The sequence below is a fragment of the Bombyx mandarina genome, chromosome A1, assembly GCF_030267445.1.
Source record: "Bombyx mandarina strain Sakado chromosome A1, ASM3026744v2".
NCBI classification, from domain to species: domain Eukaryota; kingdom Metazoa; phylum Arthropoda; class Insecta; order Lepidoptera; family Bombycidae; genus Bombyx; species Bombyx mandarina.
This window is the reverse complement of record NC_143234.1, coordinates 5,119,534-5,137,785: the sequence shown is the minus strand read 5'-3', so window position 1 is coordinate 5,137,785 and position 18,252 is coordinate 5,119,534. Positions and strand designations below refer to the sequence as shown.

At 40.6% G+C, this 18,252-nt stretch overlaps 2 protein-coding genes across 4 annotated transcripts in view; one reads left to right on the top strand and one right to left on the bottom strand.

Annotated features, from left to right (window-relative positions):
* The window catches only part of Rpb10 (DNA-directed RNA polymerases I, II, and III subunit Rpb10), a 276,671-nt gene extending 272,624 nt beyond the window's left edge, over positions 1–4,047 (bottom strand). Inside the window, exons 1-2 of the mRNA XM_028169928.2 lie at positions 3,736–4,047; positions 2,984–3,113 (exon numbers count right to left, since the gene is read on the bottom strand). Of these exons, the coding sequence (XP_028025729.1) occupies positions 3,005–3,113; positions 3,736–3,830 (204 nt within the window). The 5' untranslated portion in view covers positions 3,831–4,047 and the 3' untranslated portion in view covers positions 2,984–3,004. The remainder of the gene's footprint in view (positions 1–2,983; positions 3,114–3,735) is intronic.
* anne (polyamine-transporting ATPase anne boleyn) overlaps positions 1–18,252 on the top strand; it is a 55,375-nt gene that overhangs the window by 24,159 nt on the left and 12,964 nt on the right. For 2 of the 3 annotated variants that reach the window (XM_028169926.2, XM_028169927.2), the window contains exons 2-14: positions 4,424–4,477; positions 8,363–8,530; positions 8,742–8,812; positions 8,881–8,990; positions 9,227–9,389; positions 9,754–9,958; positions 10,600–10,786; positions 11,832–11,967; positions 12,367–12,532; positions 13,334–13,534; positions 14,259–14,459; positions 14,938–15,063; positions 16,546–16,699. In XM_028169926.2, the coding sequence (XP_028025727.2) occupies positions 4,430–4,477; positions 8,363–8,530; positions 8,742–8,812; positions 8,881–8,990; positions 9,227–9,389; positions 9,754–9,958; positions 10,600–10,786; positions 11,832–11,967; positions 12,367–12,532; positions 13,334–13,534; positions 14,259–14,459; positions 14,938–15,063; positions 16,546–16,699 (1,936 nt within the window). In that variant the 5' untranslated portion in view covers positions 4,424–4,429. Of the gene's footprint in view, positions 1–4,423; positions 4,478–6,255; positions 6,773–8,362; positions 8,531–8,741; positions 8,813–8,880; positions 8,991–9,226; positions 9,390–9,753; positions 9,959–10,599; positions 10,787–11,831; positions 11,968–12,366; positions 12,533–13,333; positions 13,535–14,258; positions 14,460–14,937; positions 15,064–16,545; positions 16,700–18,252 lie in introns of those variants that run through there. The other variant, XM_028169925.2, reaches the window with a different exon arrangement.

Sequence of the window (18,252 nt, the reverse complement as noted above, 5' to 3'; positions counted from 1 at the left end):
TCATCTAATGGTGAATTCTATCTTCTATCTATATCGTGATGTAATTGATTAAGAATTATTTATAAATGATATCAGTTTACCTACAGACGTCGCGCGGTGCATTAAATCTTCATTAAACAAAGGATTTTAGAATTGTGTTATCTTTATTACTTTCGTCTGAGTGATACACTTAATGTGTTTAAATTCCCTTTTAAAAATTTTTCTAGCGCTGCTTTCTTTGCAGACGATCTCACAATCTATACTTATACGTATGAAAAGGTCGCTGGAGCCTATCGACAACATGGTTTTCATGTCAATCGTAGACGTGAGCCAAAGTCGTCTCGGCCTAAAATATAACACGACCGGTCCATTCACGCAGTAACTTACATATTAATGTGGTCCATTCGTAATTCGTATCAAGCGATGCGAGACGGTGTTCGAATTCCGTAGGCAGGAACAATTTTTTCTATTGAAATCCGGATTGACTACCACGGTGAAGGAATAAAATCGTGTAATAAAAATCAAACCTTTAAAGTTATAATTTGCGTAATGACTGGTGGTAGGATGTCTTGTGAGTCCGCACGGGTAGGTGCCACCACCCTGCCTATTTTTGCCATGAAGCAGAAATGCTTTCCAGTTTGAAGAGTGGAACAACCGTTGTACTATTAAAATAAGATAAGAGTTATAAGATATCAGACTCTTATCTCAAGGTGGGTGGTGGAATTTACCTTGTCTATGGGCTCCGGTAACCACTTCACACCAGGTGGGCCGTGAGCTCGTCCACCCATCTAAGCAATAACAAAACAAGTTAAAATATGAAAATGTTACCTATCAAAATTCAGATCTTTATCAAACTTCCCTGGGTTCAAAATTTACTTTACCACCAGTGAACATGGATTAGTAGTTGCAGTTTGCTGGCATTACAGCCAGATAATGCTGCTGCCCGCTGTCAGATGGGGTCCTTAAATTCCTTTTTGTACAGTATATGTCTTAGTGCTATTCTGTCTGATAATACTCAACTAATATTAGTCTAGCCTAATTTTGAGAAAATTGTGACATTTATTTTTAAAATAGTTACCCGGGTACGATAGTCTATAATTGAATTATCTTGTTTCAAAATAACGATTATCGATGACGCTCATCATACGAGACTACTTGTCGAACCGTTCGTTCCGATATAGAGTCGAGGGAACGCGTTCCCGTCCCCGTCACGTCACAGCCGGAGTCCCGCAAAGCTCCGCCCTCTCCCCGTTACTATTCAGTTTGTATATCAATGATATACCCCGGTCTCCGGAGACCCATCTGGCGCTCTTCGCCGATGACACCACCATCTACTACTCGTGTAGGAAGAAAGCGTTGCTTCATCGACGACTTCAGACCGCAGCTACCACCATGGGACAGTGGTTCCGGAAGTGGCGCATCGACATCAACCCCACGAAAAGCACAGCGGTGCTCTTCAAAAGGGGTCGCCCTCCGAACACCACGTTGAGCATCCCTCTCCCGTCTAGGCGCGTCGACACCTCCGCCTCCGCCATTCACCCAATCACGATGTTCGACCAGCCCATACCGTGGGCCCCGAAGGTCAAATATTTAGGCGTCACCCTCGACAGAAGGATGACATTCCGCCCTCATATTAAGACGGTACGCGACAGTGCCCCGTTCATTCTAGGACGTCTCTACCCGATGATATACAGGCGAAGTAAAATGTCCCTTAGAAATAAGGTGACACTCTACAAAACTTGCATACGCCCCGTCATGACCTATGCAAGTGTAGTGTTCGCTCACGCGGCCCGCACTCCCTTAAAATCCTTCCAAATTATTCAATCCCGTTTTTGCAGGATAGCCGTCGGAGCCCCGTGGTTCGTCAGGAACGTCGACCTCCATGACGACCTGGACTTAGAGTCCATCAGTAAGTATCTACAGTCGGCGTCGATGCGCCACTTCGATAAAGCGGCACGACACGAGAACCCTCTCATCGTGGCCGCCGGTAACTACATTCCCGATCCTGCGGACAGAATGGAAAGCAGTCGACGTCGCCCAAAACACGTCATCTCGGATCCTCCCGATCCACTAACGGTGCTTCTAGGTACTTCAAGCACCGGTCACCGTTCTCGTCGAACCCGTGGCTTGCGACGAAGGGCTCGACGAGTAAATTAACTCTCAGACACAGCCCACTGAGTTTCTCGCCGGATCTTCTCAGTGGGTCGCTTTTCCGATCCGGTGGTAGATTCTGCGAAGCACGACTTTTGCTAGGGTTCGTGTTAGCATCGTCGTCAGGTTTGAGCCCCGTGAGCTCACCTACTACTTAAGGTTCCGCTGGAATAGCCTCTCTAGGCTACCAGCTTAGGTAGGAAAAAAACAAAAAAAATCGATGACGTTCTGTAACGGAAGAAAAAATTAAGCCAACGCTTTTAATTTGCCCAGCAGTGATCTTTTCGAACAGAACCTTGAAGTGTGTGGCGAGCTGATAATGAGCAATAATGAAATGTAGATTGGCCGTAACAGGTAAAAGGCAATTAAAACAAGGCTCATAACAATAATTTTGTTGTAATTAGTCTAACCTACTCTCGTTTTTTTTTGGTACATGAAAAAAATCTCTCTTAGTTTATATAGTTTCAAGGCTTTAACGATTCAGAATAGTAATTAACTGACAAAAAACCTGCGCCCACGCACTCGTGTACAAACCTCGATTGATGCAGATTGTAAGAGGCAAACAACGGAGGTTACTCCATATTAGTCATTTTTTAAATTTTAAGAGCTTTCAATAATTTTGGCTATTAAATGTGCAGGTATACAGTAGAGATATAATTTCTTCACAAATAGACAGAAGGAACCAATGCTCTAGGCTTTGAGACTAACCAGCTAAAGTAAATACTATATTAAACTTTCCATTGACAATGGGAGGCATGTAAATCAAGAGCCTTTGTGCAGTGTACAATATAGGTATGAAAGAAAAACTCTAATATCTTAAAAATTGTATGTCAATGGTTTATAGATTTTTATTTGTTTTTTAAAAAATATTTCATTATTTTTCTAACGGGGAATAATTCAAGAGTTTTTCAATGAGATCCACGTGTCCGAGCAACATTCTTCTGCAGCAGTATCTTTTCAATCCAAGGACATCCAAAGCATCACTGAAAGTAAAAAATACAATTAAATATTAACATTCACATAGTAAATCTACTGTATACAGCACACTTAATTGACTTCGATGGTCATGTACCTTCGATGCCTATAAAACACATTAAAAAAGGTATAAGAATACTCAAAGCTAACAAGCATTAACAATCCTATTTCATTGCTGCAGTTGGTAGTAATGATTATATCAACTCGGGCCACTTTTTACATACCTTACTTGTCTGGTAGGAAATCATCGTACATTTATCACTTATACGCTTCTATTTCCTCACACTCAAACTGGATATTGCAAAACAGTCCAGAGATTAATTTGGTGTCAAGATCTACCATCATTACCACCTTGTGACTTATGGATTATGATAACCACTTTAAAATAGGTGGGCTGTAAGTATGAGTTGGCAAATAAGAAAAACCCAAGTTAACGGGAATCACCTACATATTCCGTCATTTGAATTCATAAGAACATTAATATTGTTTCTGGGAGGAACTGTTTTATCTTTCTTGCTGAATTTTTATCAAATAACTACATTATATTATGTATGTCAGTTATTTCAATTTTAAAGTTCTAGAATATTGGTATGTATAAAAACCAGTTGCAAAACTTAAATTGTACAGTACCCTTCTGTGTAATCCGCCTGTAGCAGGCCCAAATAAGCTTCCCATTTGTTTCCTATAACTTTCCCACATGTGAAACATCGTACTGGAATAATCATTTTGTTTATTTCCTACAACCTAAAATTGTGGTGAGGCACTGGGGTTATAAAGTATCAATGCTTTAACTATTTATTTGGTTTATAAAACGTATTTACTTTTAATAATAATAGAAGATATTTTTACAAAGTATCATTAAATTTAATGAGGAAACATTGCAATTCTATTCTTTACAATTCACATTATTATTTTACTTCGACATAACTTTTTAGACTCGCAACGACAGTCATAGATTAAATATTAAGTGTATAGTCTATGATTAAAGATGACAGTGTCACAAAAAACTATGAAGTTATAGTTTGTCAATTTCAGTCGGCAAAAGGAATATAGTCTATAGAACCAAATTTGAATGAATGTTTATTTCATTTGAATGCTACTTAATTATTTTTGAAATTTTCAAACTGACTTTTAGTGGCCGGATTTTAGAGAGTAGCATATGCTCCTTTTTTCATATTTATGTTAATAACGTTTGAGTCAAATTGATTGACGCGTATTTGGAGCAGTCTATTGATGGAATATTTTAATAAATAATCAAGAATATTTCTAATCCAGTCTCCTAAAAATGTGAAATGTACGGTTTTTTCTATTGTTTCAGGTTAAAATGACTTTGTCCCTGCAGCAACATATCAATATTGATGACAGTCAAATGGTACGTAGCATTTCATTTGTGATCATCGGCAATCTTTCAATGTAAATAAATCAAGTTAAAACAATCGTTCATTCCGTGTACACATTAAGGTCCATACCTCTCCCATGAGAGCATATCGAATTTGCGAAATCGCAGAAGTCCAAAGTTTTGCTGTAAGCAGCGGCTTGGCTCTGCTCCTGGCATTACTGAAGTCCATGGGCGACGGTAACCACTTACCATCAGGTGGGCCGGGCCGTACGCTCGTCTGCCTACAAAGGCAATAAAAAAAGTGCGTGCGTATAAAGTACACATGTCAGAAGTGAAACTTTTTTGGCGAACTAATTTATAAGTCTTGCATAGATTTATACAAATCTTAAACTTTAGATTTCCGAGACTTAGAGGAAGGGAAAAAGGAAGATATGTTCCCGCCAAAAGTCTGTCAAATGACAATCTCAAACCTCAGTGGTGACAGTCACATTATGTTTAAATTTCTAAATTGTAAATGACTAATATTTTGCCAATTGAATTGACTAATTTAATTTCATGCTATTTGATTAATGTTCCAAATTCTTTTCATTTCATTTCAATTCCTATGAACATTTTTCACAAAAAAATTATAAAATATTAGGCTGTATGGTATGATACATTTGCCTTTCCAGTTGGAAAAATACAACAACTACTACTACTGACATTTGACAAGTACTTAATTTCAATAGTAGTTTGATGTCACTTCCGTTGCATGCCTGCGTGACGTTCTGTAAAAATTTTACCCTCATGCGCCTAAAGAAGTTTCACTTCAAAAAGTTAATTATATTATTTTGTAAATTTAATATTTCATCAGATCTATATATTGTGTAATCAGGGTGAATTGTGAACCGTTTGGAATATGTGAAAATGCAAAAGTTTGGACAAAGGAAAGACGAACGTCAGACATAGCTTCTCGTATTCTTCCAAAATATGTATTAGGTTGTCAGTTGCTTAATATTAAGTTACTGTGATATGTAGTATTTATTTAATTTCATGTAATTCAACTCTGATGTTGTTTCACCTTAATTATATTTTCTCTATTTTTCTCCTTCAGTGTCATCTGCTTCCCCTCAATATGGGAATGGACTCATTACAATGCTGATAAACTCGACACTGCCATTTCTGCCCGAGTGTCGAGTTCATAAAAATATATTCTAAATACATTTCCCGCTGCTTTACTCAATTTTCCCATACTTGTGTACTTTAACAGATGTTATACGGTTAATAACCATTATTTTAAGCTTTAAAGTCTGAAGAAACCCTAAATTCACTAAAATGAAAAATTTCGTACAATTTTCATTCGGTCTCATACAATTATTCATTTTATTCGTTCCAGTTCACCTTTGACTGATGATTGGCTTCAGTTTAAAATACAAAATATTTTATTGTATGTGTTTCATTTTGTTGGACGGTTACATTTTGAGGGGAGTGAGTTCTGTAGGTGATGAGGGGCTATTTAAAAACACAACTGCTTCATTATAATTATATTGCAGATAGCTTGAACACTTTTACACCATTACACAATTATTATCTTTATATTTTTTATAAAACTATTACATGTTTGTCTTGCCGTGTCTAGATGAGAAGTACTGACATTTTCTTACGAGAATACAATGATCTATTTTTTAAACATTTAAAATAATTCTAATATTCGAAATCTAATCAAGTGTCAAGTGTTGCCTGCCATTACATTTATATTATATAAACTCCAACACATTTCCTTTGCCTGTACTATATGGACGAATCAATAAAAATGATATTTTGACAATTGACATTTGACATTAGATTAAAAGAAATACAACAAACCACAAACAAGGGGCTTTGTAATGGTTTGATGATAATTTTTCTTACTTTTCTGGTGTAATTTGAATTATTTACAATTTCAAAGGTTCTGAGCCTTGGCGCTAACTCGGATATAATAGTGAAAATTATCTGACAGTGCAGTTATCAGACAATTTTGCAGTATGAAATTTTAAATTTATTTAATTTCATGACCAAAAGCCTTGTTCTCAAATGAAATACAAGAATACATTAAGATTATTTTATTAAGCAAACAAAAAATATTCTCAATATGATTTCATTTCTGTAACGAAATTTAAATTTATTAGTCTATTATATAAATTAAAAAAACAAAGAATATATTACAAAGTAGTGAGATTATTGAAATAAAAAATGGATTCAGATGATGATATTCAACCTTTGATACATTATAAGGGAAATAGCTCTCGAGAACCACTGTATTTAGAACTTACAACACAGTTAATCAACATTGACCCTGATTTTGAACAGGTAAGGACTAGTTTTATCCTTAATAGATCTAAAAACTGAATTACTGATGATTTTTAATCAAATTAATTCATATATTCATACAGAAAATCCGCTGTTCTATTTGAAAAGGTTGATGTGGTGGGTGGTTTGCTTAGTGAGTCATGTAAAAACAGTTCTGATTTCAAGGATGAATTAGCCAATGGCCTAATTATATGAAACTTGTGTTTTACATTGCCGACTGGGTTGGTCCTGACCAGTATATTCGGCGATGACAGCAATGCGCACCGCATTGTAGATACCAGCCGATGACATGCGGTACCCTGCAGGCGAATTCAGGGGTTTCCTCCTTCCTCAGCAAAACAAGTTTCCCTGTATGGCTTGCGCCATAGCTTAGGAAACTGCCTCCACTCAAGGCAGGCTTCAATGAGCCACACGAGGCGTTCCCCAAGGACACTGAAGTCTAAATCCCAGACCCGGCCGTGAACTGGAGTCGCTCCGTTACCGGGAGCGCCCATAGCCGCAATTACTTGCAGACCGTTTAGTTCGGGTGCTCCAGATATCCTGGTCGAGCGTCTCTAAGAGCATCTTCATGATTTGAGACGTGGCCTCGCATCGCAGTATCGCAGACGCGATGCATCGTACCTCGGAACCAGTTGGCCACACCGACTCCAAGTCAGCTAGGCGCGCGGCGCCCACGCGGCCACAGTGGCCGCCTCCACCGCGATCACCTTGTTCACGTTCTTCAGTGCCCATCGCGGGAATTAGCTACGCGGGAGCTCCTTTTAGCTGCGGCCATCTTTGGCCGGCGCGTTTAACGAGGTGGAAGCGGAAAGCTCGAATCGGATGAACCGATGGTTCGAGAGCGTCTCCGCCCCCTCGAGGACGCGCCAGCCACAGACACGTTACGCGGCGGACGGAGACGCGAATGACACGTCTACATGTGAGTCCTGCACGCAGGTCGCGACCGAACTCCTGTTCAGAAGATAGAGGCCAAAAAACCACATGACTTGCCTACCCATTCATGTCAAAAAATGTTGCTACTGTGTGAAATTAGGTATAAAACATGAAAAAAAAAATTACAAGATAATCTACACTTTTTGAAATTACGTCATGAAATTTAACTCCTTATACTATGAATTATATGCATAATTAAAAAAATGTATTGTGTAAAATAAAATACTGATATGAGAACAACAGAGAAACTTATCAATCCATATATTATATTATTTTAAGTACTTTTAAACATTGTATAAAAGTTTATCAGGATCAATTACAATTAACAATGAATTATACTAAGCATTAGCCTAATTTAAATAATATTCTTGTTTAATATTTGTGTTAATGTTGTGTGATTGTTATTTTACTGCTACAGAATTGATCTATCATTGTTTTCCTATTGTAAAGAGCAAATAATGTATACTTACAATAAGTATGTGATGCATGTGATTTTTTATCACATTCATTTGGTAAATGTAAAATTATGTACCACTAAATGAGCTTCTAGCCTAATGGTAGCATGTGTCCTTTTAACCTTACCACTGTTTTAAAGTATCACTATAATTTCTCAATATTGCAAAATAAACATATAACCAATTTTTTCTTGTTAAACAGGTAGTATATGGTTACCGGAGAACCAGATGGCGAACAATATTAGTACACATTTTCACTGTATTAACGGTCGGCATACCGGCCTTAGTATTCCATTGGTATCCAACTTGGTTCCTCTATATGACCTGTGTGAGATGCAGTTTCCAAGTTGCCGATCAGGTTTTAATTGTTGTAAGTATTACAAGCTACTTCAATCCATCAAGAATTCAAAGCTTTTTTCCGCTGTGCCGTCATGTCTAATATCTGTCCAACAAATATCTAATCTTCACACTACATTTAGTAGTACATTAGTACATCAGTAGTAATCTAATGGTTAGTGATAGTAACAGTGAGATCAAGGTTTCTGTCAATGTTAATGTAATCTTTTGTAATTTCATTCCAGGAAACGTATCAAAAGAAATGTAAAAGTTATTATATACACAAAATACGCCATAAAAACATAGAAGACACAAGGTAATAAACAGCAATATTACAAAAACATTTGTATTTATTTGTAATACTGATTATTAAGAATTTTGCAGTGGATTATTCAATGAGGGCTTTGATGTTGAGCCGGAAGATGACAAAAGAAACTTTGAAACTGCTGATGCTATACACACTCCCATACATTTGGACGATGGTTCCACTCTTAGTGAGTATCACCATAATTTACTTAAAAAAAATTCTGGCAATGTATTTTGTAACTGCCGCATAATAAAATTATCCAATAACTAAACTACCCCATTTTCCACTGATGCTCTGAATGTTTCTATCAAATTAATTATTCACGAATAGTAATTACAAGTATAAAGGTACCTAACACACTTCTTCAATAAGAGTTAATTAAATTGAGCCTATCAAATTTTTACATCATTGTTTCTGAATCAGATGTCCAAAACTACCGTTATTTCCGGCACAAAAAGCAGTCTATAATATGGGACGCGGGTAGAGCGCAATGGGTGAGACTAGCTGGAATCGAAGCTGGGGCGACATGTGCGCAACTTCATGCAAGGGGCGCTATAGCACCTACTAGTGAAAAAAGGATTAGGATGTGAGTTCACATTATGTTGTTGTTTATGACTAGCTGAGTTCCGTGACGCCGCGGGGCGAAGCTAGTCTAAAAAAGTAGCCTAAGTTACTTCTTATATCATCAGCTACCTATCAGTGAAAGTCTCGTCAAAATCGGTCCAGCGTTCCAGAGTTTAGCCGGAACAAACAGACAGACAGACAAAAATTGAAAAAAATATGTTATTTTGGTGTATATGACACCGTATATACATATATTCATATGCATATAGTAAAAAGCGATTATTTTAATATTACAAACAGACACTCCGATTTATATGTATAGATATGATGTTTGTGAACTCGGGGGTGTAGCGATAAATATTATTTTCCCTGTAATTTATTTGCAGGTTAAATATATACGGCTTGAACGAGATAAAGGTTCCTGTACAGTCTATCTTCACTTTGATCCTCTTGGAAGTATTCAATCCGTTCTACGTATTCCAATTTTTCACAATAGCCGTGTGGCTCGCAGAACCTTACTATTATTATTGCATTGCCGTTGTTTTAATGTCGACGTTCGGTGTTGCCACTTCTGTGATACAAACCAAAAAGGTTAGTTGAATTTTAATTAATAATTTAATTCAAGCATTGTTCTATTTTGATCTGATATGTATGTTATTTGATTTTATGTTAATTTTGAATTCAAATTGATAAAAACTATTAGAAAGTCTTGTAGCTTATTTTATAGTCGCTAAAAGAGATTCACGGTTCAAAGATTTTATTAAAGATAGGACGCTGGCATATTATCGGGAGACGGGGACAAAAAATCCTGTTGTCTGACTTATATACTGATAGGGTTTTGTGTTGCGAATTGTATCATTTTCTAGGATATAACAGCTACATCAATGTGGCGGAGACTTAGTTTTAAGGCAAGTGGCAACCATATATGTATATCCAAGTGGGTCATAAGTTCTATCAATTAGCGGTTTAGTGCTAAGCAAAATAAGTCAATAATAATAAAGATATTGACAGTTTTTTTTTAAATGACCCAATATTCTTTTCAGTCCTCTGACAAAAATTTTGATGTTTTATTTTTATTTTTTATTGCTCTTGTAGACAAGCATACGGCCCACTTGGAGTGGTTGCCGTTGTCAATGGGCTTCAGCAATGCCAGGGGCAGAGCCAAGCCGCTGACTGCCATGTACTTGCGAACTTGTAACTGCGGTTTGTTAATCATGGTCGTAATGGTTCAGAACCAGGAGAGTCTTCGCGCGACCGTGGAGGCTCACAGCACGGTGCGGCTGTGGGACGGGCGGGTGGTGGCGACGCGGGCAGTTTGTCCGGGGGACGTGGTACTGCTCCCGGCAAGGGGCTGCACGCTGCATTTCGACGCGCTGCTGCTCACCGGCACCGCCGTGCTCAACGAGAGCATGCTCACCGGTACTCACGCACAGCCGCTTAATCGCATCTGAAGTTTTTTTTTGTTTGTGGTTTGAAGATGTATACAAGACAAGCTATTATATGTGTGTAGCTATATGTTGTATGTATGTATATTCCAAGTCTTTTTATGACCCCTTGTGAGTCCGCACGGGTAGGTACCACCGCCCTGCCTATTTCTGCCGTGAAGCAGTAATGCCTTTCGCTTTGAAGGGCGTGGCAGCCGTTATAACTATACCGAGACCTTAGAACCCATATCTCAAGGTGGGTGGCGGCATTTACATTGTAGATGTCTATGGGATCCAGTAACCACTTAACACCAGGTGGGCTGTGAGCTTGTCCACTGATGTAAGAAAAAAAGAAAGAAAGAAAAAAAAATTAACCTCTCCTTACATTACCGTCTCCTTTCACACCTGGGGTCTTTTTGGTCACACGATCATAACATATATCATGATAAACTGCCACTCACAGCTTTTTTCTGTGACTGTTGCTCCTTACAGATTTCCCCTCGTATACTATTTTATTATATTACAAAAATGATTTTATTATAAAAAAGCGTGTAGTGCATGGTATTAGTAGTTATGAATATTTTATGAACAGATATGAGTAGAAGGGTTATTTTGATAATATCCTGAAAAGCACCCCAAGCATTTTTACAATAAAATAATTTTTTCTTACACTATTTTTAATTCATATTTACTAAAATTTATTTTCTATTTTTTAGTTGGACTTTCTATAAAAGCGTATTATGTTAGTTTTTTTTTAAAACTATTATTTGTTTTTCATTTTATATATTTTTTTTCAACTTTTTTTTAAATATTGAATTGTCATCGGTACTTAATAAGTATACCAAATTTCGAGTTAATCCGACGTTTTGAAGGGGGTCAAAATCATGTTCAAAAATTCCGTTACGTCTTAAGCTAATAAAAGCATATTAATAATGTTATTTGAATGTATATATATGAGCTATGTTGATTGCTCACAGAGCACGTCAGAGTACATTTATCACTCAATTTAATATTTGTATACATCTGTTTGTTTTTCTCAGGTGAATCAGTGCCGGTCGGGAAAACGGCTTTGTTGAGGGTCGACAAACCATTCGACATGAAGGAGCACGCGGCCAGCATTCTGTTCTGCGGCACCAGAGTCATTCAGACCCGGTACTACAACAACGAACCTGTCAGGTCGGTCTCAAGGGAAAATAACCTTTATTTTTTAAGGCTTAGAATTTACTTTTTTTTTTCCTACCTATTCTGGTAAGCTCGAAGGGTTATTCTAGATGCACAGAACTAGTAGGTGAGTTCGCGGGGCTCAAACCGGGAGTGTTGCTAACATTGGGCCTAGCAAGAGCAGTGCTTCGCAGAATCTACCACCGGATCGGAAACGCGACCCACTGAGAAGATCCGGCGAGAAACTCAGTGGGCTGTGCCTATGGGTTAATTCGCTCGTCGAGCCCTTCGTCGCAAACGACGGGTTCGACGAGGACGGTGACATAGGTACCTACCAGTAAGTGTTGGTATGATTAGTGTTAACATCTAGCAAACAGTTTAAAGTTGCCTATTTTGAGGGTACCTCGTTCCCAGGGCCCTGGTGCTGCGTACGGGCTACAACACAAGCAAAGGGCAGCTGGTCCGCAGCATACTGTACCCGGTGCCGGCGGACTTCAAGTTCGACCGGGACTCGTACAAGTTCATCATCATCCTGGCCGGGATAGCGGCGTGCGGGCTGGCCTACACAGTGGCCTTGAAGGTATGTTATAATTCATGTCAACAACATTTTTACTAGAGCCACTTAAATAAATTGCTTCCGCAAATAAAATAATGCATGAAAATATGTACAATATTGTTACATCGGTAAGAGTAACGCCATCTATCGCCGAATAGTCGAACGAACATCGAAGGACCTAGTAGCACCTAGAACGCGCGAGAAGTACAACGCCTTCTATTGACAGATAGCGGAAACTACTACTAGAGATGTGTGGAATATTCTCAATAATTCTAGGGATGAGGTATCGGTATAAGAGCGTTGCAGGGATGGCTCGCAGTCAGTCAGTAATCGGAACTACTCGAAGCGAAATAGCGAACGGAACATCTGAAGGGAAACGGAACAAGAGAATTGAGAGTTTTTTTATTTATCCCGAACCCCAGAGCGTAACAATTTAATGTATTGTTAATTTTTTTTTTTAATATTCAACTTTTTTGAAATGACTATGAGTGTTATGTTATGATACAATACGACATTAAAAAGAAGGTCATCGGTCGGTCATTGCAAGCGTCGGGCTCGGCGAGCGAATTAACCCACAGACATAGCCCACTAAGTTTCTCGCCGGATCTTCTCAGTGGGTCGCGTTTCCGATCCGGAGGTAGTTTCTGCGAAGCACGGCTCTCGCTAGGATTAGTATTGGCAACGTCGATAGGTTAGAACCCAAAAAAAAGTTTTTTTTTTCATTTCATAGATAACAAAGATGAAGTCGAATTGTGAGCTACAAGTTATAAGTGGTCACCGGGGCCCATAGATAATTTTACTTTTTTATTTTTTCGACACGTCCAGGCGTACCGCGCTCTCACTCCCAGCGACATAGTCCTGAAGGCGCTGGACATCATCACCATCGTGATCCCGCCCGCGCTGCCGGCGGCTATGACGGTGGGGCGGCTGTACGCCGTGGCGCGGCTGGCGGGCGCGCGCGTCGCCTGCCTCAACACGCGCGCCGTCAACGTCACCGGCTCGCTCGACTGCATGTGCTTCGACAAGGTAAGTGCTACTTGTTTACTGCTAGTAGAACCTGCACCAGTAGGTACCACCGCCCTGCCTCTTTCTGCCGTGAAGCAGTAATGCAAGTGGGGCAACCGTTGTAATTATACTGAGACCTTAGAACTTATATCTCAAGGTGGGTGGGTATTTACGTTGTAGTTGTCTATGGGCTCCAGTAACCACTTAACACCAGGTGGGCTGTGAGCTCGTCCACCCATTTAAGCAATAAAAAAAACAAAGCTCAGCTTATTTGCGCACTACTGTGGGACCTTACGACTTGAAATGGGTGCTGGTATTCACGGGGTGAGCTCTGGTCGCCATTGTGCACCAGGTGGGCCGTCAGCTGGACAGGCGCTGTTACAGTAAAAGCTCATTATTCGCGCTTCTTACATTGCGCGTTTTCACTATTCACGGATTAAAAAAATGTGACCCAATTCCTATGTTCGCGGATAAATATTTCTCTATTCGCGAATTTAATCGGTACATTGATAAAAAGGTAGGTAGGTATCCAACCGAATATCTTTTGTAAACGCGCTTTTCCACATTCACGGTTTTTGTATTCGCGGCATATTCACAGAATATATATACCCCGCTAATAAAGAGCTTTTGCTGTACTTAAAATGTCAGGAATTTTTTGTTTGTAAATATTACAGTTACAGTAGTACACTTTGCTATGTGAAAGCTTCACTTCGAAAATAATCTCAGTGTTTTTCGAATTATTCAGACGGGGACGTTAACAGAGGACGGGCTAGACATGTGGGGCGTGGTGCCGGTGAGCGCGGCCACCGACCCGCCGATGCTGGGCCGCCCGCAGCGGGACCCCGCCCTCATCAACGACTTGCACGACCTCAAGATGGGCATGGCCGTCTGCCACAGCCTCACGCTGCTCGACGGGGAGCTCGCTGGAGACCCGCTCGACTTGAAGGTGACTTACAGCATAAACAATCATTTTAATGAATACTGGCAGATCCGACAGACATCCTGTGACAAAAATTCATTCAAGTCGATCCAGCTGTTTAGTTGCAGTATAGATAAATAACCTAGATACCCACTGCAGCGCCATCTGACGGGCTGATTTGTGAATCTAAATCATTCAGACCGCCACCCAAATGCATACAAAAAAAATCACTCAAATCGGTCCAGTATTTTAGGAGTTCAGTGACAGTGACACACAGACAGTAGAATTATATATATATATAAAGAAAATGACGATATTTTAACACGTGATGTTGACGTGGTACACAACGGTCACATCGAGTCGACATACATCGCGACACTAGCGCCACACAGCTTGGTTAATACAAAGCATTATCAAGTGCATTATAGAAGTCGGCACAGTTCATCTTCGTGCAGTTACGATACAGTGGCGCCCCCAGTGACGGATCGTCCACGTCTTTGTGTAGATGTTCGAGTCGACGGGCTGGCTACTGGAGGAGCCCGACGTGCCCGAGCCGTCCAACTACGAGGTTCTGACTCCGACCATAGTGAGGCCCAAGAAAACTGCTAACATCAACGTCGATGACATTCATGTGAGTACAGGCTTTTTAATACGCTTTTATTAGCTTCAGACTATGTATGTATTTAAACGGAATCTTTGAACATGATTTTGATTCCCTTCAAAACGTTGGATTAACTCGAAATTTGGTATACTTATTAAGGATCGATGACAATTCAATATTAAAAAATAATAATTTAAAATTTTAAATTCAACTAAAAAATGAAAAATAAATAATAGTTTAAAAAAACTAACAAAATACGCTTTTATAGAAAATCCAACAAAAAAATAGAAAAGTATGGTATCAGTAGTTCTAAATATTTTATGAACAGATATGAGTAGAAGGGTTATTTTGATAATATCCTGAACAGCACCCCACGCTTAAAAAAGCACGCTTGTAAAAACAATAAAATATTTTTTTCTTACACTATTTTTAATTCAAATTGATTAAAATTTATTTTCTATTTTTTTGTTGAATTTTCTATAAAAGCGTATTTTGTTAGTTTTTTTAAACTATTATTTATTGATGCTTAAAAGAGAACTGGTGGTAGGGCCAGTCTTGTGCGTCCGCGCTGGTAGATAGCGCCATCTTGTCAATTCATGCCGCCAAGCAATAATGCTTTTCAGTTCGAAGAGACCATGCCATACCATATCATAGAGATGTAGACCTCAAGTCTCAAGGTGGGTTGCGGCATTTCCGTTGTTGGTGTCTATGTGTTCCGGTATCCACATAACACCAGGTAGGTTCGTACACTCATCTAAACTATAGAAAAAAATCATTATAATGATTACCTAAAGACTTTTATTTATTAAATAGGGTAATCTCTCGATCTCAATGCCCTCTCGGTTAAGACTTACGGAGGCCCGTAGTCAGCATCAGGTGAATGCCGCTACAAGCTTCTTAAATTTAAAATTGAATCGTCAATTTTATCGGTGCAGGCTGTCGCAGCTTCCAAACAGAACTTTTGTATCGGTGCAGAGATAGGCAATCTCCTGGCTAGTTTCACCAGGACACTGGTGAAACTGGAAAGGCCTCCGGGGCACCAGTAATCCCTTAAAACAAAAAAAGATAGACAGTGGCATAGGGAGTAACTCCCTTGCTAACTTTATGAATATAACTTTATGAATAAAAATGATCATTATTTAAAAAAAAAGTATTCTGGAATACTTTTTACACATTTTTTTTGCCTAAAGCTCGAGGCCTGATTTATGAACTGCCTAATATCGTTTGCCTTATATAGATTAGAGTTATGTTATGTTGCGCGCGGAAGCGTTAGTCACCGCCTGAGGTATGTGGCGGGGTGAGACGGGGAGGGCGCGATTGACAAGACGCACACGATATTTAAGTGCAGATAAATCTTAGAATAACATGTTAGGATTAATGTAATGGGTGGCCTATTGTTGCAGCATCACGCAAAAATTATTAGTTTGATTTTGATGATGTCTTAAATTTTCTTCACAGCTTATCAATATTATCTTAGCACATTATACATTAATTGATTTTGAATCATCACAGATGCCGCTGGAGCTGGGCATTGTGCAGCAGTATCAGTTCGTCTCGTCACTTCAGAGGTCCTCGGTCGTGGTCCGGATGCTGGGAGAAGATGTACTCCGTGTTTACTGTAAAGGAGCACCCGAGATGATTACGACGCTTTGCCGACCCGAGACAGGTGGGGTGTAATGGATACTTCACTATAGTGACATTGCTTTAAAGCATATATGGGCCAATTACCCAACCAAAATACAAATACCCAATTAAAAAATATTACATAAAAAAAGGTACTTATACTCCCTGGCACCCGAGCGGGCCCGCCAGCGCGCACTCTGCGTGGCTGGGGGCTCCGTCTGTGGGAGAGTTTTGCTGGACTTTCCACCGGGCGCATCCGTAGTTGGTGGATAACGGGCCTCTGGGAGCAGTCACACTCCCAGGGGTATCGCTCCTTCTCTCTCGTCGTGTAACGGCGGAAAGGATTGAGCGACGCGGACCAAAACCAGCAGGGAGGGTTCCGGATTCTCCACGCCCTTCACTGGCTGAAGGGTGTTTCTTCTGGAGACGCCTGGGCCTTTCCGTCCCCTTGCTTCTTCCCCTCTGTTATTTTGGTTTTACTTTTTATTCTGTCTTTCTTTCTGTTTTGTTTTTTGTTCTGTTTTCTTTTATGCTTTTGTGCACGTCTGAACCTTTTTTGGCGTGATCTACGAGAGATGGTGGGCCACTTTTTTGTTCTGCCTTTTTGATGGAGTAGTGAGCCGGCGTTGCTTATGCATCTTCCGGCCGCTGGTAGCCATGTCCTCGGCTTCGGCCTCGTACCGGTATACCGGCGTGGTTTCGTCGTTGTTGCTCTCTTGAGCTTTGGGCGGTGGTCTGTCGTGTTGCTCATTGCACTCGGCGGGCCGCCGGCCAAACCGTAATCCTCACCGCGTGGAGGACTGGGACCGCTGCCGCAGACTGGTTCTGCTGAGGAAGGCTGGGCGCCCCGCGGATGCTGGAGAGAATCGTCGCAGCCCGCATCGTACGGCACCTGACCGAAACGGATCCCGATCTTTCGGCGGAGCAGTACGGCTTCAGAGAGGGAGGGCCACTGTTGCTGGTCGATCGTTGGATGGACGCGATTTTGCGAGTGCGTGCCCTCTCCGACGAAGTCGTTACCCGGGGCGGGGTGGCAATGGCGGTGTCTCTGGAGATATCTGGAGGTGTTGAATGCGTTCCCCGTTCCGCGTTGCCCTGTGATCGCGGGGGCGCTCGAGTATCACGGCGTCCCCGGCGTACCTCAGCTGGCTGATCGGCTCCTATCTCGGAAACAGGTCGATCGAATGCGCGGGGGCGGGGCCTCATACAACGCGAGACCTCATACAACGTGGACCTCATACAACGCGGATCTCATACAACGCGGACCTCATACAACGCGGGACCTCATATAACGCGAGATCTCATACAACGCGGACTTCATACAACGCGGGACCTCATACAACGCGATACCTCATACAATACGATACCCCATACAACGCGAGGCCCACTACAACGCGAAGCCCACTACAACGCGAGGCCCACTACAACGCGATGCCCACTACAACGCGAGGCCCACTACAACGCAAGGCCCACTACAATGCGAGGCTCACTACAACGCGAGGCCCACTACAACGGAGGTCTACTACAACGCGAGGCCCACTACAACGCGAGGCGCACTACAACGCGAGGTCCACTACAACGCGAGGCATCGGACTG